Consider the following 21,279-nt stretch of genomic DNA (forward strand, 5'->3'; position numbering starts at 1 on the left):
ATTTCTCTCTTCAATTAGAGAATACATCAATGGCAACGTAGAGCCACACCAAGTATTGAAATCCATTAGCTTAACCTTTCTCTCCTTCGTCACATAAACATCAAATGTGTAATCCTCTGATTCAAATTCTAACCTAATGTTATCATCAAAGAAGTCTCCGATCAAGCCCTTGAGCAAATCCTTCTCATTGACAAGAACAGGGTAAAATGTCGTCACCTCACGCTGGCAAATCCCAACAAGCTCGTTCGATTTGACAAAGCATCTAAATTCCATCTCAGGCTTTAAAGAAGGATACCATTTTCTCAACGCGAGGAAGAAGCTTTGTGGCCTTGACGAGGTTTTGTCAGTACATGAATCATACGCGTTGCAGAGATCATGGAGCAACGAATCTGAGGAACGAAACAAGAGAGCAATCTCGCTGAAACAAGTGCAGCTAAGATTCTGTGATGGGCTGATCCAAGCTGCGTCCTTTGGTGCGCTCCAGTTCAGCTTCGGGAAAACTGCGCCGCCTAGGGTTTCGACTGATTCCTTAATCTCGATTTCGAGTTGGGGAAAACAAGGGATGTTCGATGGTGGCTCTGCTTCGTCATCAGATCCTTCGGAGACTTGGAAATCGTCTTCTTCTTCGGGATTGTGGACTCTTTTGGGCATTGCGTCCTCGTTTGTTACGGAATCAGGGAGAAGAAACGGACCAGAATCGTCGGTGAGATAGGTGATGAAAGACTCTGGAAGCTGGTGAAATTTGGTTTTGATGGTTAAGGATTTGAATTTCGGATACCAGTTCTGAATCTGGCATCGATTTACTTCTTCTTCCTTCATCGCAAAACAAAAAACACAAAAAAGCTTACGATTCTCTATCTAATGGAATTTCCTTTCTCCGGCGTCGCTGGAGGTTTTAGGGCTTCCGGTGACTGCGAATTGACAGAAGGAATTATATTTTTATTTTAAATTTTATTTGTGTAGATTTAGCCATTTAGGGTTTTGTTGCTGATTTCTTCTCTTTATGGGCCGTATATGGGCCTCAGAAACCCATCTTTATCGTAAACAATTTTTTTTTTTTGCGTGTGTAATGAATAGATTGGATCGTAATCGTTAAAAATGAAGCAAATATTGTATGTTTCAAGATGATTTCACATGTTTTAAGATGAAGAACATACAAGTAATCTTTTGCTCTTTTTTTTTTTTTGTTCTATCACTTCTTCCATATGATATTTGTGTAACTGATAATTGTATTTCAATGGTTGTGTAATGTGTAGTGTACTAATGTGTGTAATGTGTAATCAATTCGGATCTGAATATAATTGTAGAATATATATAAAAATAAAAAAATTGAACATGGAAATCTTATTATAGCAGAGCGTTTCAATCGCCTAACTGTAATTCTAAATTAGTCCGCACTGAAAATTTGTCAATGATACTTCTCCACCGTTGATGGATTTCTTGTATGATTAGAGGAGGGTGAAAAGAATAATAGTAGCGAATAAAGGCAAGCTTTGTCTTAGACCTCAACAAAGATCCAAGGAGTTGAGTTCAGTTATTCAAAAGCATCAGAATATCATAAGGTCACTTTAGCCATAAAGACTTGGAAGAGTTGTGCAACAAGCTTTAATTCTTTGGGAAACCATTCATTGACATATCAGCATTAGTGTACAAGATTATTAGCTTGAAGATTAAAAGGGCTGGCTATATATAGGGCTTTTAAGATTCTAAACCCAAGAGAAAAGCCAAGAACAAAACACGAAGCTTAATTGCTACAATACCAAAATCTTTGCAAACTTTGCTCAAAGGAAAAATATTCCGGCACAACTGATCTGGCAAAGATCGACTTCTACGGCGAGGATGTTAGCTTCGCCGCCACAGAAACAATAAAACTCCTATGTACATCAGCCTTAGCCACCGTGGTTTGTACTGTGATAGAGATCTAGCGGCAGCGACTTCTGATCTGAATAAGTTAACGAAGAAACACTATATATTATAAATTTGCAATGAAAATATTCTCAACTACTAAAAGACATGATGTTCAAAAAGATGAAAATTAGGGTTCTTACTTGGATACATCATAGGAGCATTTTCCGTAGCCTGCAAGCAACATAATATCTCATTTTTCTATCACCACCATATACATAAAAAAATTCGTCGAAAATAATTATATAACAAAGATGTTGGCAGGGAGATTAGTTATTTTCAAAACCTTATCCAATCATGTATTTCATCGTCTTATATTTTTCAGTTATCATATCCTTAATATTTGGCGTAAGATATCCAAACAATTTTTTGTTCATAGAAAGACTTCATTTACTAGAAAAGCTTATTTTCATTCGAAAATCTTTCATAAACTTTTTTTTGAAAATAAGTAGCTAGACATGGTCGTACGGAAACATATATACTAAACAAAATAAGACATGATTAATAGTAAGTGCAAGTAACTTACTAGGATTAATCTTGGTGAGTGTAGCTGTTCCACCAAAGTAACAAGCGATGAGATTGTTTCCATTGGATTGGTAATACGCATTAAACGCAAAAGATGCGTGCGACACGATCGTGTCCGGTTCGTAACAATCACCACGTCTCTCGATGACCGAGCAGTCCACTCTCCCAATCCCACATGCCCAATCAAGAGCTCTCTGTAGCTCAGCCTGAGAGGCACTTGGTCGAGCCACACACCATGTTGTTCCGTCCAAAAACGTTGTGTTCCCTTGAGGCCGTACCGGTGACTCTGGTCTGATCGTTATCACCGGTCTTGTAGCTACACATTGTACGAACGTGTAAATATATATGTATTTGTCGATGAGACAAGTAAATAATTAATAGTTTAATACTCCATATCTTCTTTCTTCAAAATACATTGTTTGAGGACTAATCATACATATTACGAAATAAGTTGCACTAACAAATTAATAAAGCCCGTTTTTTTGTATTGTTATATTAAAATTTACATTTGATCGATTTTAAATGATATCTAGAGATTAGAATAACAAACATTATATTCATAGTAAACTGAAAACATGTATTTTTTACAAATGAAACAAAGCATAATTTTAAAATTTGCAATTTGAATAAATGGAGGGGATATAACTAATTACGTTCAATAGATAAAAAGAAAGAAGTTTTACCTTGGGAGACGAAGTTTAGTAGAAGCAGAGAAAATAGAAAAATCCATAATTGGTTTCTCATTCTTAGATGTTTTTGTATTAGCAATTATAAATGTAAAGGGAAGAAGGAATCTAGAGCATCACATCACCATAAGTAGAAATGGTACATAAATGACAATCTCTTTGAATATGATGAACAAGTGATAGGTACTTGGGGAGGGTTGAGACAAGAGAAGTTTTGTTTTATTTAGTCACAAGAGAACCTCACGAAAAGAGCAAAGAATAATCTAGATCTCTTTAAGGAATCGAAGGTGCCTTCAAGAGAAATAAAATGTTCACTCTTTAAAGTTATAGAAATTGGTGGCATAAGATTTATTTTTAGAAATTAAATACATCGATTTAGAAATTGTTGAAATATTACTTTCCAATCCATTTACCGATTTGTTTTTGTATAAACGAATACGGAAAACGGGAAAAGTTAAGAAGAGACGTTCCCAAGCAAAGAATCAGCTGCAAAGAGTAAAGGTTTAATCCAAAGTATTAAATAACCTAATATAGTTCGACCAACTGATTCACCATTATTTTTAATCCAAATGACTCAAAAAGACAATTGGTTTGATTAAGAAAACAACACTTTAGCCAAGTTATTACAAACTTCAAAAGGTGAGGATAACAAAACCAAAAGAAGACTTTTAACTCAAGAAAGCATAAAATTAAAACAGAAACAGAGCTTATGGTTTTGACTGTTTGGCTCAGTGAAGCCTAGTGAGCTCTTCAACTCTCTTACACAACTCTTCCACTTGAACATTCATGGATTTAGATATATCCTCCATCTTGTTCCTACTCAGATCCAGAAACGATTCGATCAAGTCCCCATCCAAGAAATTACGTGCTTCTGCGGTTCTCTTCTCATTATTAAACGATCTCCATTGCTCATGGCTTAACCCACCAACCCCTTTAATCACTTTCCTCAAACTCGACTGCAATTTCTCCAAGAACATATACTGTTCTTGAGGCAGTGAAGCTATCACTCCAATCACTCCATTGACTGTACCAAAGATAACAGTTGGGATCTGACCAATCTCTGAATCAGGCAGCCTCATTACCAGTGATCCATGGCGGAATCTGTTCACAAACTCCCCAAGGTGATACTCCCCAACCACCTCTAAACGCCCTCGCTCTTCATCAGTAGCACCTTCGCTGTTCTTTTTCACTGTCAAAAGATTGAAATTGTTCTCAGCACCAAGGTAGATATCGTCGTCGAGTATTTCAACAGCAGACATCCAATTTGCATTGTAATCCCGAGCCCGTTCCTCAATTGCACCTTCCTCGTGCTTGTATTAACAAATAAATAGTGTCATGAATCAGACATCTATAGCTATGAGTTTTAACCGCAAGAGGTTTCATTTCATATAAAAGTTAGTAGTAAGTACCTTATAGATCAGTAAGGAGATTGATTTCATGAGATCACCAACCACAATAAAGTCTCCACGCGTCTGGACATAGAGAGCTAGAATGTGCCCGTGATGTCCACATTCAGACTGTAATTCACGAGTGCCATCATCCCGGAGCATCCACTTGTATAATTGAATCTTCTGATTAATAGCAGCAAGAAGTTTTCCATTAAAGGCATTGAGAGAATAAACAGATCCTTTGGTTTCTTTCTCAGCGATAAGCTGCAATTTCCCATCTTCAACTATAAACACTAATATCCTTCCCTACATTCACAAAAATGAAAATTTGAAGACAAATTAGACTAAAGAAATTTGAACTTTGAGACTTGTACACTAAATCATTAAAGATACCTTAGTTGGTTCATTTTCTTCTGGTAAAACATATGCAGTTCCAACACAGTAATAGACATTCTTGTCGTCGGCGAACGAGCAGCTAAGTATGGAGCAACCGTACTCAAAGGCATCCAATGGGTAAGTTGACACAAATTCAAAACTTTGGTCGTCTAAAAGACGAACAAAATGCATTTCAGATTCCTCAGCATTTGTCTGGTTTCCCAAACTGCAAATACCAAATGTACGCGTCTGTTCCTGATGGCAGATTCGACGAGCATGCTCTCCAAGAGGAATAGTGCGTATGTGAAGCTTCTGAATATCATCAATGGTGCCAATCGTAAGTTCACCTTCTCTAGCAATCGCTAAACTGCTCATAAGAGAGGACCGAGAATCAGATTTCACAGCCATTTAGATTTAATCAAGAACTGGAAACCGAAAGCAAAAAAAAAAAAGAGAGGACGTTTAGTTTACCTGTCGGGAAAAGCAGCAGAGTTGAAAGGACACATATGACTAACTTCTTTAAGATTGACATTGCTGTATAACAGCTTCTTGTTGCTGCTATAGATTACAGTTGGTCTATCTGATGCAGCAAAAACATGTGTGGCGTTTTTTGATGAAAATGTGCGCAGAGTTATAGGCTGAGTCCCGAGTGATACTTTTTTCCTGTCTTTTAGTTGCCCGGTAGTTGTATCCAACTGGAAGTTCAAAAGATGGCCATCTCCAAGAGCACAGAGCAAGTAAGATATCTGCAACATAACATATGTTAAGTTCTACAATAAAATTTTACTCAGTTCTAGGTTTATTTGAAGTAATGTCCAATGGAACCATACCCCTTCGAATGCACAGAGCAGAACAGATCGGGGAATTATTTCTCCTCCTAGTTGCTCTTTTGTAATAAGAGTCAGTTCCGGCAGCGAAAAAATCCTCACACTTATATCTGTCCACATCCCAACCGAAGCTAGCTGACTGTAATTAGGATTATCGCCGATAGGATTTATATCAAGGCAAGAAACCTCGTACTCTAAAACGGCATGTTGCACTTCTGTTAATTTCCCATCTCCAATTTCTAGATAAACCAAATGCCCACCTCCAGTCGCCAAAAGAACCTATCAAGCAAAAGCAGAATCCATTTACAAATGTTTATTCGAAAACGTGTTATATGTCCACTCAAGTCAGATCTCTCTCACAAAAAATACTTTCAATGTGCAGTTACATACAAACCTATTGAATCACATCCAGAATGAAAAGACAAACCTGGCTGGCATTTGCGGTTGCAACATTGACAGTGAATCCAGCTGGGGCATGCCATTCATCTCGCAACTCTCTAGTTGTAGAGCTGACTAGTCTAACAGAATTTGAAGTAACCTGATTCAGAAGAGGCAGCAGTTAATTCATGTTCACGAATGGAGAGAAGAGATCAGACAAGAATCCAGACAGGAAATTAAGCTATCACAGCTATCAAATACATAAATTGTTTTTTTAAAACCCCCAAGCACTAGAAAAAGCTGACCTGTACAAGCTGATTATACACAGCATCATGGCAAAATAAAGTCTGCACTTGAGACAAGAAGCCCTCAATCTCTGTTTCTTCCAGTTCATCCTCAAGATTCATGGCTAATACACGAGTTTCACTGATAAAGCTGACTACGAGGAATGTGTCGAAGGCTTCATCAATTGAAGACTTCAGCGACCACATTCCCTTGATACCTTGAAGTTCCACAGACGCCTGTAATAGAGCGGATTTTTTAGCTAGAAAAAAGATGAGAAAATTGCGCATACAAGAGATCCAGATTTCGCAGCATAAATCAAACCTGTTCATTGATTCCTATTCCATTGCGAACTATGCGGAGGGAACCATCCTTAAATGCTCCAGAACAAGTTACAACCTGACCTTGCCCCTGTCTCTCGAGGTCGACTACACAAAAGTCGACAATAGGCCCCAAGTTGACATACCTTTCCAAGACTTCTACATATGAGCCTTTTGCATCAGGATGTAGATTTAGCTTTACTAGCTGGAATTCGAAAATCAAATATGGAAACACTCAGATGGTTGATTTTACTTTTCCTAGAAACCAGAGAAAAGGAAGGACAATCCTTTTTTGAATTTCTGTATTCGCTGTGAATCGATAAAGAATTACAAAGTCTCATCCACATAGTATTATTACCAATTAACAATTGGGGACAACTAAAAAAACGTGGTACCATAATCAGTTTATATTCGACGGGAACAAATTTAGAAATATATAGTCAGAACATAATTATCATAGCACACCTGTGAATCGCCATAGCTTGAGCCGACAAAGACAACAGCATTGTCAAGGTACGATATAGTCGATGCAATAGAGGTTTCACCCAGAAGCTCAATTTTTAGGCCAGTGACCCTTCAGACACAAATAAAAGCAGAATATGCACAGAGTGAATAAGTTCAATAGAGCTTTCAATTGTTTAGAATATGGACGAACAAGTACGCATATACACTCACTTTTCTTTCTCGTGCGTTATAACAAGCAGATGAATCAGTCCAGCATGGTCACCAAGAAGATACCTAGAGCCATCAACATCAACTCTTCCATATGCTTTAGTGATGGACTGGACACGCAGTGTGAAGGTCACATATCAAAAATAAGAAAACAGAAAAAGGGGTACTCGAAGAAATCTCAAAAATGTTAACAAAAGCAGGCGAGATTACGTTGAAAGAACTTACAGGTCTTATTGGTATTGCTTTGAATGCATTCGCACTGCAATAGACAATTGTTTCTTCACCAATAATAAGGACGCCACAGAGAGGTGGTGGTACAGGAATCAGCAAGTCAGCACCATTGTCGAGATTGTTCTGTGACCACGGACCCTCGACAAAATCCTTATCTTTTAGAGAGACTTCATATGTTTTGACATGACGAGCATCTTTGTTGTCCTATGAAACCAAGCACTGGTTAGTCCACCGCAGAAAATTCTAGATTGCATCATGTACATCAGATTACATCATCATAGATTTCAAAGTAATAAAAAGAAGAAGAAATAATCTGTTTAAATAACTACTGAATAGAGTAAAGTTACTTTGCCTAAACTCCATCAACTACGGATAGTACAGCGGTTAACCAACTACAAAAGAGTTATTTCTACAGTGAATTCTAGCACGACGGAAAAATAAAGAACAAGTTTTACATATGCCCAAGAAACAAATTCATGTTAACATATTTCCATACCTGATAAAGTACTGCAATTGTGGGCTTTGCACATCCAAACAGAAACTTGATATCCAGAACCTGCAATTCCTCCAGCCTGAAATTCAGGCACCACACGCAAATATATCATTCAGTTTTAAAATGACCCAAACATAATCATATCTTAAAAGAATCAAGAGGACTGAGTCTATTGAGGATCTGCGAAAGAAGCTGATGCATGGAAACAAATATGCACTCGAACACACAAGTTGACGATCCAATGCAATATGCTAACTGAATAAAACGGTACCTGATATTAAAAGCTTCCTTGAGCTGTCCCTTATTATCAAATGGTATAACCTAAAAGAAGAACCAAAGAAACAGGATGCATCATCACACATCGTATAAACAAAAGATCACTATAAGTTCAGTAACATGATATAACTAAGCAAACGAGTGCATATCTTATAGAAGACAGCTCAATACCTTGAACAAACCGTCATACAGATGGAGTCCAATTAATCTACAATCTGGATCAATTATGCCAATCTAAAAAGAAAGAGACAAAACAATAGTAAGCTAAATGCCAACCAATCCTTTAATCACAATACATATCTTTATGAAGGAAAGTACGAATTTTAAGCACTCTGAAATGCATGCAAAAACACGTTATTCATTACCTGACCATTGTCTGTTGGTCGACCTATACGATCAGAAACATCCCCCATTGCTCTGAGAAATATCAATACATCATAGAGAATCAGCAGGTTGGTAAACATCAGTTGATTAGGGCAAGCATGATGCATGATCATATATTAAAATACAAAATACCACAACTGGTTAATTGACATCAATTGAATGCATGAAAATATATTTTTGGGAACTATACCTAGTAATAAGCTCAGACGACTCAGCATCCCACTGAAGAACACAGAATTTGTATCTCTCAGTTGCAATAAACAAAAAGTCTTGTGCTTCTCCCTGCAAAGGATTGTGGACATTGCTATCAACATTGTAACTTGTTAATAAGACCTTGAAATAAGAACACGATAAGAATATATACTCACATGGGGCCGGAACAACTCCAAAGTAGCGATTCTTCCATACATAGGAACATCCAGCATAGGCTGCAGTATAGGAACATCCAGCATAGTTTTATATCACAAAAAACATGAATTTCAAAATCTGTAAACTGAAACTAAAAAAGCATGGATTTATTGTAAATTAAAAATGAAAACAAGGAAGCAAGTTTTCCTTATTGAAAAAACGATGATCCATAGGGAGAACAAAGATGTATGTAGTACCTGAAGTCCCTGTGGGGTAAGCAAATGGATCTCAATCCGAGTACATTTCCTGCGAATATCAACACCGCTGTCAAAACTAACAATCTAATGGATCTGATCCAATAGATGATACAACTTTCCAGGACAATGCTAAATCGAAAATAATCAGATAACTTTCAAAAAGGATTAAAGAACTGCTACCAAACGATACTTGAAAACCCTCTATATCGAAAAAGGCACGATCTTTAAATTTTACAGTGAACCCTCTACAACGTGTATAGTTCAGACATCAGACCAATTACAACCATAACAAAAATGAAAAAAAATGCCTTCGTAACATTTCCAATTATCGAGCACATCAAAGAACCCAGAGGGACCAAAATCCCAATACTCATCTCACAAAGCATTTTTACTTGTGAGAATTTCTCAGTACCCGAAACAATTATCGACCAATGCTACAATTGATAATATTTCCAGAGACTCCTCCCAAAAATTTGTTGCAAAGAGAGCGCAATAAAAGTTATTGAACAGTGGTTGAATCTAGCTTCCCTGAAAACCCTAAACCCCAAAATAAACAGCTTTATACAAAAGAGAACCCAATTGATAAGAAAGAGAGGAAGGAGGAGATTCATACGCGACAATGAGGTTGAGCTCTTGAGGACTGGTGAAGTTGCCGACGCAAGAGTGAGTGACACTGGTGGGCTTGTGAGCAGTGACGACGTAATTCCATGAGCTCATCTTCTGCTTATTTGTCCCCAGAAATTGGAGTTTCACTGTCTACGCGAGGGCCTTTCGCTCCTCTAATTGTAGGAAGCTTCTGGATTTCTCTAACGAGCTTTGGGAATTTTAACGAAGGAGAGAGAGACGGAGAGACAAACACCGAAAAAAAAACACAAAACTTTAAAGAGGCGAAAAGCGAAGAAGGAAGAAGAAGAAAGACAACCTTCGACAATGACGGCCGGTTCGGTATACAATTGTCAATGACTGGTCCGGTTCGGTATTAAAAGATTCGATTTAAATTTCAGACCAAGCTGATTCTATTCGAACTAAATCGAAACAATCTTGGTCGGAAGAAATACTAGGTGAATTAATTTGGCTAAAATGGAACTGAATTAAATTGATCTTATCCTAATAATTCGGTTTCATGTACTACATCAGAATAAAACCAAAAACTCATAAACCGGGTTCGGTATGCCATAGAGGATGGTTTCCGGTTGAATTTCGGCTCAAAACATTGTAACTAAAGGCCCAATGCTACTACAGAGCGTAATATATAATGGGCTCATCACAGTCTAGCTAATTAATGGGCCGGGTCAGTTCGGGTCGACCCGGTTCCTGAAGAAACCTAGGTTTAATAAAATTGTAATACAAGATTTTAAAGTTGTGAACTTTCCGACCAAAATCGTTTTTTTGTGCTTCGCCGTCGCCACTAAACCCTGAGGCTAACCTTAAACCCTAATTGAGCGAGCTATCCTGTTTAAGCTGAGCTTCAGAGAAAGAAAGTGAGCGAAGAATGAAGTACGAGAAGAAGAAAGGTGGAGGCTTTAAGAGAGGCGGTAAAAGGGGTTCGAGTGATAGGGATCCATTCTTCGAGGAAGAGACAACGAGACGGAGGAAAGTCAGCTACGATGATGAGGATATCGATTCTGGTGATTCTGACGCCGAACAGGACGGATTTACAGGCGGAGACGAAAATGGAAAAGTTGAGGAAGCGGAGGATGAGGATGAGTTTGCGGATGAGACGGCGGGTGAGAAGCGGAAGAGATTAGCCGAGGGGATGCTGAAACGAATGAGAGAAGCGCAACGGAGAGAGCGTGAAGAACAGGATGATGATGACGACGAAGATGAGGAAGAAGATGATACAGGTCGTATTGCGAAGACTTTGATGAAGAAGCAGCTCGAAGACAGTGGTAGGGTTCGAAGAGTCATTGCCTCGAGGTAATTAAAAATTTTGGTAGCTTATGTATTCAAACTCGAGTTCATAGATTCGAAATTTCTGGTAATTCGGGGTTTATTGGTAGCCACTGTTTTAGAGAACCTGCTTAATTGTGAAGTAATTTTAGTGATTTTTACATTTATTAGGTCAATTTTGAAAGATGTTTTTTGTCATGATTCAGGGTTCAGGAGCCACTGAGTACTGATGGGTTTCGTGTCGTTGTCAAGCACCGACAATCTGTTGTAGCGGTTGCTCTCTCTGATGACGATTCTAGAGGGTTTTCAGCTTCCAAAGACGGTACTATTAGGCATTGGGATGTATCTTCTGGAAAGAGTGACAAATACAAATGGCCAAGTGATGAAATTCTGAAGTCTCATGGGATGAAAGTGAGGGAGCCTCGAAATAAAAAACACAGCAGAGAAACTCTTGCTTTAGCTGTTAGCTCCGATGGTCGTTATTTGGCGACTGGAGGTGTTGATCGCCATGTTCATATATGGGACGTTCGTACCCGAGAGCATGTCCAGGTAATGATAAATCCGTGTTTTTTGTTCTGTTTTATAAGTCATCTTAATCAAGTCTTGCTCTCAACTTGTTATAATTATGTGTCTACAGGCCTTTCCAGGTCACCGGGACACCGTTTCTTGTCTATGTTTCAGACACGGAACTGCGGAACTCTATTCTGGTTCATATGATCGAACTGTGAAGGTGTGGAATGTAGAAGATAATGCGTTTGTACAAGATAATTTTGGACACCAGGCTGAAATTCTAGCCGTTGATGCGCTACGGAAGGAGCGTGCGCTCTCGGTTGCAAGAGATAGAACCATGCAATTATCTAAGGTGATATGTTACTTTTTATTTTCCATGTGAACACGATTGCGAGCCATCATCGTATGGTTTCTATTATTCTGTATTTGTAACTCTTGTTATATGATAATAGATTGCTGAGGGAGCACGTATGATCTATCGTGCTCCTGCATCGTCTCTTGAGAGCTGCTGTTTCGTCAGTGATGATGAGTACCTGTCTGGTTCGGATAATGGAACTGTTGCATTATGGGGCATGTTAAAAAAGAAACCGATGTTTCTCCTCAAGAATGCACATGTCGTTATAGATGAAGAAAAGACCACTGATGGAATCTTAGGTAAAACCTTAAACGAGTTCCTTTTTCGTCTAGTATTTGATGCAATTCAATATTAACATCGCAGAATCTGGTTACAAAAGCACAGGTTATTTTGTTTCATTGAAGCTCCCATTGCTCTGAAAGGTCTTAATTCTTTGTGTTTTTTTTTTTGTTTGGTTTTGGACAGAAAATGGTGATCATAGTTATGTCAACTATAACTCTTGCTCAGCAAGTTCTTGGGTGAATTCAGTTGCTGTTTGTAGAGGTAGTGATCTTGCTGCATCTGGAGCTGGTAATGGTTTTGTGTATTTGTTGGCTGTTGAAACTGGAAAAATGGCCATTCGACCTTTATTCAAGCTTCCACTGGTAAATTTGTTTTTCCCCAGTTATGTTTTTTTTTTTCAGTGTTGTGTTGTTGTGTGCTGTTTGTGAGTTATAATCTCACAATGCCCTTTTGTGATCTTACAGCCTGGATTTGTGAACTCTTTGGCTTTTGCCAAATCGGGTAAATTTCTGATTGCCGGTGTTGGACAGGTATGCGATCCTCTATTGTCATCTTCTTTTATTTGTTCTTTCCATATCTTTGTTGTCTGTTGTGTGTGTGAATGCTAATCTCAAAAATGTTGTGTTTTGTGAAATCGTTATGGCAGGAAACGCGATTTGGAAGATGGGGCTGCATAAAGTCTGCGGAAAATGGTGTCGCAATACATCCCATTAAGCTGGATTTGGAAGATAAGGCTGCTTAAAGTCTGCTCAAAATGGCGTGACAATACATCCCTTAAGGCTATCATAATGATTTATTTGGGATTAAAGAAGAGTTGGTACTAAAATTTTGAGTCGAAAAATCAATCTCAAGTTATATAGGGACTATTACAAGTCTTTACGTTTTTGCTCCCTTTTTTGTCTGTTTTATTGTATCCATTTTCATTCTTTAATACAATAGAGAGAAAGAGAGAACTTCTTTAACATTTTGGGTCTACTGATGAATCAAAGATGATTAAAATTCCCCAGAAATTTAATTCTCAAATAAGCTTATTTGTTTGATTCCTCCCCAAATGTTGAACAATTATCATTTTGAATAAAGGAAATTATTAAAACAAGATCCATGGATATACAGACTTGATCATACATCAAGATCTGGATACAGCAGAAGAAAGTTGCTTCTGCAAAAGAAGGCAAGAAGCTGCATGAACGAATAGTCTCTCTAAGTCAAGCTTGAAATCCCTTAAAGACAGTTTCTTGAAGTTTCTGTCTATGGCACTTATCAATATTCCTCAGTCTTGTTCTATTCCATTCCGAGTATAGCTTCAACTGAATAGGAAAAGCCAACAGGGAATTGATTAGGAAAGCTCTGGACAGAACATACATAGAATACCACAAGATGAAGACTTGAAACAAGAAAAATGCAACTTGCATTAAAGAGAAACTAAACAAGAGCATATCCAGCAAAAGAAAAAGAGATACATAATGATCGAACATCAGACAAGATAATGCTTTTGAAAGTTTCCAATTTTACTTTGCAAACGCTAACGTAAAGACATGTGAGTAAATCTCATTCATCTAGTTGCTATATGCAAAAAAACTAAAATCTCAAGTTTTATCGGTAAGTATTATCATACTACATGAAATCTAGTTAACCATCAATTATGAGCTATTTTCCACAACAACATAAGCCCAAGACACCAGCTTTAACATCAAAGATCAATATTGCTAATCATCAATCCAAAATCCAGGATGGTTCCATCGCAAAAACAAACGGTTACAACTCATCTTCAAAGGAAAAAACAAGAGAAACACGATGGCATAAGACAAAAATTCTAACCTTTATCGGATCATCTCAAAAATCTCTCAATACTTTTTATAAAACAAAGTTAATTCAAATCTTTGTGAGCATATAATCATTAGATTCTGATACCTGAATCGTTCCCTTGTTCGAAGCAAAAGCAAGAGAAAAACGAGAGCGTAAGACAAAATCTCTAACCTTTTAGAATGAATCATCTCAACTTCTCTTTACTAGAACTCTTCTTGGCTGCATCCATAACCTTCTCTAGATACCCTTCAATAGGCGGTGTAAGACTGGCCATACCTCGATTCGCCGGAAATGGCGTCAAATCAGGCTCTAACGCTGCCTTCTTCAGCGTCTCCGGCAATGCTTCAATCGCAGCTTTCTTCATATTCAGAAGCGCAGTCTCAGCTGCACGACGCTCTCTGTGCTCTCTCATCAACACTTTACTATTCTCCTTCGCGAGTCTCTGTCCGTCTTCTTCCGTCAGCTTGTATTTCGGCAATTCTTCGGCTTCGAAGATCCCTAACGAAATGTAATCCAAACCTGGAGTCCCGATTCGGATCGGCTCGTCGGTGACTCCCATCGCGGCGGCTCCTCCTTTCTTCTGAATCTCCATATCACGTTGCTTCTCCTTGCTAATCAGCCCTAGCTTCTCACGTTGCGCCTCTCGCTCGATCTCCTTGGGCGTCAAGTAGCGAACAGGGCAAGGAGCGGTTAAGCATTGCTCGTAGAGCTTCTGCTTCTCATCGGAAATCCTCCCTTTTCCTTTAACCGCCTCCTCTCCTTCTCCAGCTCCTCCTCCTCCGCCGCCGCCACCACCGCCTTTCTTGGTTGAGAGCTTGTTACGCTTCAATGGCTGGCCTGTCTTCAGCTTGGCCTTTCCCTTTGGGGTTCCGCCAGCGGAGCATCTCTGGATAAGGTGGTAACTCAGTGATTCGAGAATCGGTTTTGGTCTCGTAACTCGAATCATCGTTCTGCTTTCACCTGAGTTTCTGATTTCCGTAAGACCTTCGTCTGAAAATGGTGTTTTCAGCACAGAGATTTAGGGTTTCGACTTGACTGTGGAAGAAGAGCTCAAAGTGAGACGATGTCGTTTTACATAAAGAGTAGCCTTACGACTGCAATTTCAGCTCAAATCAAGGGTAGTATCGTCATAAGCTAATGCTAGCGACGACGTTTCCATTAAAGCATTAAGCATGGTTTTGTCAAACCGAACCGAAATTTCAAAATCATATTCTGAATCGTCGATAACGAAAAAACCGTATCTGAACCATAACCAAGCCACGTAGCAATAACTTAACCATTCAAATAGAAAATCAGTCTAAGCTATCTGAGTCTTATCATCCATAAAAATGGATCATCACACAATTTATTCAACTGCAGAGATGTAGAAAATACAGAGAGACTACTATTACAAAACTCAATAAACTTCAACATGCCATTGCTTGTTCTTCCTGAGCTGAGTAAGTTTCTTCTCCCAGCTCTCGCCTCGCTCTTCCGCGACTCTCTTGAGCGTATCTTGAATCCCTGGCATCATTCCTTTAAGCCCACAAAAGTAGATATGAGCTCCATTGTCAAGAAGTTTGAATATCTCGTCGCTATACTCTTCAATCTTGTCCTGCACATACATTTTCCCTCCTTTCTTGTTCTTCTCTTCTCTGCTCAACGCTTTATCGTACCTGAAATTCTCTGGATTGTCCTTGAGGTAACCAGCGAATTCTTCATCGTAGAGAAGACTGTCTGAGTTAGCCACACCGAGGAAGAGCCACGCGAGTCCATCAAACTTGAAATTAGGAACATTCTCCATAAACATACGCCGCAAATATCCTCTGTATGGAGCAACTCCGGTTCCAGTAGCTATCATTATGTGAGTTGCTTTTGGATCATCTTCAGGTAAAAGCATTACCTTTCCCGAAGGACCTGTTTCAACGATATCAGATCATGTTCAACAAAAGAACAGGTTTTTACTTTGTACCGATCTGTTTCTGTGAAACACATAACTAACTTACCGGTGATTTTGACTTTATCCCCGGGTTTAGCATTGCACAAGAAGTTACTACACACACCAGCTTTGGAAGGATCTTCCTTTCCCGTCTCTGGATCATAGTAAAGAGCTCGACGGACACATAGACTAGCTGTCTTGCCATCAAAAGAATCTCCATATCTTGTTGATGCAATCGAATAAAGGCGTACATTGTGAGGAGCACCAGGTTTCTTAGGATTCTCACCCTATTGAAGCAAAAGGTGATGCCATTATAAATCAACAAAAGTTTTTTAAAAAAGTTAAAAAAACACACATTTCTGCAAGTGAACCACTTACAGGAGGAATCACTCCATAGCTCTGTCCTTCCCAATAAGGAACATTGCCATCATGATTAATTACAATGTGGCAAGTCTCTCCAGGTGCTTGTGGACCAACAATTCTCTCTACAGAAACAATCGTCGCTGTATAAGGCTCCTTAGGCTTGTACAAGTTTAAAGGAGTCTCTTTGGGATCTTCAAGTTCTAGAGGAGTAACTGAGACTTTGGATCTGCTTGCTTGCTGAAGTGACATACATATAGTGGACCGTTTTTTCAAACTTAGTTTCCTGGATTTCGAATCTAATCTCAGAAGAGGACCCCATGACTTCTCAGTGAAGCTTATACTTTGCACCTGAGACAGAATTAAAGGTCAACGTTACACATAAATTAATGGAGACTCTTTTCAAATTAGCTCCTTCCACTTTCTAAATGAGATGCAAAAGAAATACTAGATATCCCCAAAGGATTCCAATTTCATTTCTCAATAGATACAAAATCCAGTTTCAGGAGGCAGATTTTTCATCTTTTACTTCTAAAGACTGTACCTTTCAAGACTAAATTCACTACAAGTCGACATCAGAACTAAACCCACAACAAATAACAAAGACAACAAATTCCAGGACCATCTAAGCATCTGAAACAACATAGCTCGGTATTTGATTAGTCTAAGATCAGTTTTGTTCACCTTAATCATAGATCGGCTCGACCCATCAATTCCAGTGGGAAGTGCAACAGACATCTGAAATTCAAAAAACCAAAATCCGAATATATATCACAGGAAGTAAAGTAAACGAGTATATAATAGCAAACCCATTAAAAAAACCTGAGATGGGTGTGTTGAGAGAGCCATGGCGATGGAGAAAAGGATGAGATTTTCTCCAGACGAAAAAGAATATGATTATAAGAATTAGATCGCAATCGAGTAAAGAATGATCGAGAAACAAAAGTTACAGAGGATTTTCTGGGTTTATAGTGAAAGGGTGAGAAGAAGAAGATCCTTTCGAGGCCCAGAAAAGACACAAACCAACAAAAAAACAGCCCACACTGTCTGCAAATTCTCAATTGGTTGGCTCCTCGAGAGAGATCCTGGTGGTCAAATTATTGCTCAATTCTTTATAACTTTCTCTTTTGATTATTTTATTTGGGATGCAATTAAATGACACTACGTCTCTTACTGTTACTACTATACTATGTTCCTTTTGTTTCTCGTTCTGTGTTGTTTTTGTTTTTGTTTTTGTATTCTCACCAAATTCTGTGTCTTTATTGTTTCTGCAAATTTTATTTCACTGGAAAGAGTTAAGAAATTTTTTTTTGTTTTTTTTTTGTTTTTGGTCCAAAATTTTAAGAAAATTCCTATTTGATATCTCTGTATAGGTTTTGAAATTTTACAAGTTGCAGGTGACTTGAATTCAACAATTTAAAAAAAAAAAAAAAAACATTCAGTAAATTTCTTGTGGAGTTGTTGCATTTTATTTCTCTTTAAGCAAAGTCAACAAAAAAAAACTGTAGATAAATATTACCATCTGTTAAATGATGTTCTTATATATATCTAATATCTAGTTACTGATTGCTGATCATATCAAACTATCTTGAATTCCTGATTCTGGAGACTTAATTCATGAATTTGTTTTACTTCAAATGATAAAGCTAGCTAGTGACAAGACCAATTTGCATCTTGAAAGAAGCAACTGGTTCTGAAAATACAATCAGAGATAATAACAAGGACAAGTAGCCTTTTTCTCTTATAATTAGTTTCAATCAGTCCTATTAAAATCCCAATTGTGATAACTGAGACAACTGAGCTACTTACATTACTAATTAGTTTCTATATGACTACTGAATAACTGAACTACTTCCAGTTCCATGGATCCATCAGTCCTACACTCCCACTAAATCCCAAATGAAAATGAGACAGAATTCTACTTAAGTCATAGTTTTTTACTTCATAATTTGTACTTAACTACTTTAATGGATCCCTGAAGCCTTTTATGCTTCTGCTTCTTTAATTTCAGTATCTTCATTCTTTTTAGTCAGCTTCTTGCTAAGGAGAAACTCAACAAGGCCCCTAAGCGCAATATCCGGATTCTTGCTCACCATAAGCTGCTCAGTGACCTCAGCTGGAGTTGCTTTCACCTCAAGAAATATCTTTTCAATAGGCTCAAACATATCGTGTTTCTCGATTTCAAGATACAATGCAGCGAGTTTCTTGAAAACAACAGGCGTACAGTAGTCCATGAGTACATGAACATCCATTCTTCCTGGTCTCAGCAATGCCGGATCGAGTTTCTCCTTGTGATTTGTTGTGAATATTATGATCCGTTCCTCTACACAGCTTGACCATAAACCGTCCACAAAGTTTAGTAGACCAGACAAAGTTACCTAAACCACAAAAGAACAAGAATCAGAACACAAAAATCAGAGATACAGTTTTGTGAAGATTAATGAAGTTTATAAATTATATATACTCATAAACCTCCTTCTTCTTCTTTTTGTTCTGATTCTCGCCACCCTCTTTCTCATCTTGATTTACGTTTCTACAAGAAGCATCCGTTCCACTGCAATCAAGATCTTCGATGAGAAGAATCGAACGGTTCTCGGTTGAAGTAAGAATCTGTCTAAGCATTGCATCATCTGCAACGCTCTGAATCTGAAGATCATAGATACTATACTTCATGTGGTTAGCAATTGCAGCAACAAGCGATGATTTTCCGGTTCCAGGAGGACCGTAAAGAAGATAACCACGTTTCCAAGCTCGTCCTACGGTTTTGAAGAAGTTTTTGCCTTTGGAGAAAGCGTCTAGGTCACGGATCAATGTGTTCTTTAGCTCAGTTTCCATTGCTAAGGTTTCAAATGTCGTGTGATGTTGGAAGACTGCTGATTCCCATTCCCGATTATGTGGATTGTAAGTGTGGATCTTGAGATTTTCTATGTGTTTCAATATATCCACTGATGATTTTGCGATGTATGTGAAGTAATCTGACATTATCATGTCCCTAAACTCCTTCTTACATGTCAAATGAAAGTACCTGAACCCCCAAACACACATCAATTACGTACAAGTTAGTGTTAAGTAATACGAATAATTTCAAAATAAAGCATATAAAACGTAATTAGACTCAGGTGAATGAAAATCCCCAAATTTTAGGGCGTCTTTTGTAACATCCCCAAATTTTAAGGTTTTACGTAATAATGTCAGAAATGAGAATGAAGAACGAAATAAGACATATACAAACGTAATTAGACTCAGATTAAAATAATGATTGAAAAAATCCCCAAATTTTAGGGTTTCTTTTCAACATCTGCAAATTTTATATTTTTTTTTTTAACATTTACAAATTTTAAGTGCTTCTTTTTTTACATTCTAAATTTTAGTGTTTTTACAAATAATGTCAGAAAATAATTAATTAGGAAATAAAGCATAGTAAAACGTAATTAGACTCAGATTAGACGACCAATTTGAAAAGTCCTCAGACTTTAACGATTTCCATTTTAACATCTCCAAATTTTAGTGCTTCTTTTTTTTATATGCCCAAATTTTAGTGTTTTACATAATAATGTCAGAAAAGAGAATCGATTACGAAGTAAAAGGATGATAAAACATAATTAGACTCAGATTAGAAGAGTAATTGAGAAAAATCCCCAAATTTTAGGGTTTCTTTTTAACATCTGCAATTTTTATAGTTTTTTTTAACTTTTCCAAATTTTAAGGGCTTCTCTTTTACACACTAAATTTTTTAGTATTTTTACAAATAATGTCAGAAATGAGAATTAATTAGGAAATGAAGCATAGTAAAACGTAATTAGACTCAGATTAGACGACTACTTTGAAAAGTCTTCGACTTTCTTAACATCTCTAAATTTTAGTGCTTCATTTTTTACATGCCCAAGTTTTAGTGTAAATACATAAATAGACTCAGATTAGAAGAGTGATTGGAAAAAAAACCCAAATTTTAAGGTTACATGTTTAGAAAAGTTACCGTTTTTGTTTACCCTGGTAAGGGTTATCGTTTTTTCAGAGTGAAGAGTCCATTCGAGAGGGATGCCTTGGAATTCATCGGTGATTTTGGCTTTAACCGGGATTCCGTATCTCGGTTTAGCCATCGGGTTCTTGAGGTTGATCGAACGGACAAGAAGACTTCCGGTGGAGGTTCCGGCGAGAAGTGTCGGCAAGTAAGTTTCTGCTGCACGGAAAGTCTGATTCGTTACGTAATCGCACTGCTCCTGAATGATGAAGGTGAAATTTGAGTTGAAATGAGAAGAAAAGTAGTCTGTGAATTTGGAGACGAGAAAGTCACGGACTTTAACGGGAATGATCTCATTGAGAATGGTTCGGAATAGGATCGTGAAAGCAGAGAGAGATGTGTAAACCGAGAAAATCGCGGAAACAGAAGGGATTCTTTGAGCGAAGAAACTCGACGCCATTGTTATCAGTTTCTCAGGTGGTGAAGATGAGATGGTTAAGCAAGTGATGTGTGTGTTGTGTGTGTGTTTAATTATAAGGAGAGAAGAGAAAAATTGGGGAGCAAGTTTTCGAGTGTATATTTTCAGAAATGGAAGATTCGAGAGAAAGTTCGTGCTTTCCTCTTATGGAAAGGGATTACGAGGTTTCATCTTTGTGACGACATTAATGCTCCAAAGAGAAAAATTTGATGCTCTTTGTGTCATTTTTTTCTTATCAAAAAACATAATAACGAAATTGCCATTATGTTTTTATTAGAACGAGGTGAATATTTACAATATTGCTACCGCTTTTACACCACCGACAAAAATATGTCTACGGATTTTGATAACGTAGACATATTGAATTTGAAT

At 37.8% G+C, this 21,279-nt stretch overlaps 6 protein-coding genes and 1 pseudogene across 6 annotated transcripts in view; 1 reads left to right on the plus strand and 6 right to left on the minus strand.

Annotated features, from left to right (window-relative positions):
• The window catches only part of LOC18015195 (cell division cycle protein 123 homolog), a 1,424-nt gene extending 501 nt beyond the window's left edge, over positions 1 to 923 (minus strand). Inside the window, 1 exon segment of the mRNA XM_006396536.2 lies at positions 20 to 923. Coding sequence (XP_006396599.2) covers positions 20 to 819 — 800 coding nt within the window. The 5' untranslated portion in view covers positions 820 to 923.
• Positions 924 to 1,708: 785 nt separating this feature from the next.
• LOC18015264 (major pollen allergen Ole e 10) lies at positions 1,709 to 3,305 on the minus strand. Its single transcript, XM_006396537.2, has 4 exons — positions 3,114 to 3,305; positions 2,432 to 2,746; positions 2,049 to 2,079; positions 1,709 to 1,942 (listed from the first exon to the last, which is right to left on the minus strand). The coding sequence occupies exons 1-4, from the start codon at positions 3,172 to 3,174 to the stop codon at positions 1,843 to 1,845; spliced, it is 507 nt and encodes a 168-aa protein (XP_006396600.2). The 5' UTR covers positions 3,175 to 3,305; the 3' UTR covers positions 1,709 to 1,842.
• Positions 3,306 to 3,647: 342 nt separating this feature from the next.
• Positions 3,648 to 10,212, minus strand: LOC18015265 (DNA damage-binding protein 1a). The gene is made up of 19 exons (XM_006396538.2): positions 9,961 to 10,212; positions 9,348 to 9,396; positions 9,111 to 9,170; positions 8,933 to 9,024; positions 8,724 to 8,775; positions 8,530 to 8,592; positions 8,354 to 8,403; positions 8,086 to 8,161; positions 7,584 to 7,793; positions 7,362 to 7,468; positions 7,152 to 7,260; positions 6,691 to 6,891; positions 6,390 to 6,605; positions 6,134 to 6,244; positions 5,710 to 5,985; positions 5,351 to 5,625; positions 4,898 to 5,246; positions 4,526 to 4,810; positions 3,648 to 4,426 (listed from the first exon to the last, which is right to left on the minus strand). The coding sequence occupies exons 1-19, from the start codon at positions 10,062 to 10,064 to the stop codon at positions 3,845 to 3,847; spliced, it is 3,267 nt and encodes a 1,088-aa protein (XP_006396601.1). The 5' UTR covers positions 10,065 to 10,212; the 3' UTR covers positions 3,648 to 3,844.
• Positions 10,213 to 10,728: 516 nt separating this feature from the next.
• On the plus strand, positions 10,729 to 13,387 carry LOC18015266 (U3 snoRNP-associated protein-like YAO). The gene is made up of 7 exons (XM_006396539.2): positions 10,729 to 11,264; positions 11,444 to 11,786; positions 11,875 to 12,099; positions 12,200 to 12,401; positions 12,568 to 12,746; positions 12,849 to 12,914; positions 13,031 to 13,387. The coding sequence occupies exons 1-7, from the start codon at positions 10,840 to 10,842 to the stop codon at positions 13,124 to 13,126; spliced, it is 1,536 nt and encodes a 511-aa protein (XP_006396602.1). The 5' UTR covers positions 10,729 to 10,839; the 3' UTR covers positions 13,127 to 13,387.
• Positions 13,388 to 13,392: 5 nt separating this feature from the next.
• LOC18014955 lies at positions 13,393 to 15,220 on the minus strand. The gene is made up of 2 exons (XM_006396540.2): positions 14,362 to 15,220; positions 13,393 to 13,691 (listed from the first exon to the last, which is right to left on the minus strand). The coding sequence occupies exon 1, from the start codon at positions 15,134 to 15,136 to the stop codon at positions 14,375 to 14,377; it is 762 nt and encodes a 253-aa protein (XP_006396603.1). The 5' UTR covers positions 15,137 to 15,220; the 3' UTR covers positions 13,393 to 13,691; positions 14,362 to 14,374.
• Positions 15,221 to 15,455: 235 nt separating this feature from the next.
• On the minus strand, positions 15,456 to 17,543 carry LOC18014956 (ferredoxin--NADP reductase, root isozyme 1, chloroplastic). Its single transcript, XM_006396542.2, has 5 exons — positions 17,291 to 17,543; positions 17,153 to 17,206; positions 16,487 to 16,819; positions 16,176 to 16,395; positions 15,456 to 16,086 (listed from the first exon to the last, which is right to left on the minus strand). Exons 1-5 carry the CDS (start codon positions 17,315 to 17,317, stop codon positions 15,587 to 15,589), a joined length of 1,134 nt encoding a protein of 377 aa, XP_006396605.1. The 5' UTR covers positions 17,318 to 17,543; the 3' UTR covers positions 15,456 to 15,586.
• Positions 17,544 to 18,453: 910 nt separating this feature from the next.
• On the minus strand, positions 18,454 to 20,889 carry LOC18014957 (annotated as a pseudogene).
• Between the last annotated feature and the right edge of the window lie 390 nt (positions 20,890 to 21,279).

This window comes from Eutrema salsugineum, unplaced genomic scaffold, assembly GCF_000478725.1.
Source record: "Eutrema salsugineum unplaced genomic scaffold, Eutsalg1_0 scaffold_3, whole genome shotgun sequence".
Lineage (NCBI taxonomy): Eukaryota > Viridiplantae > Streptophyta > Magnoliopsida > Brassicales > Brassicaceae > Eutrema > Eutrema salsugineum.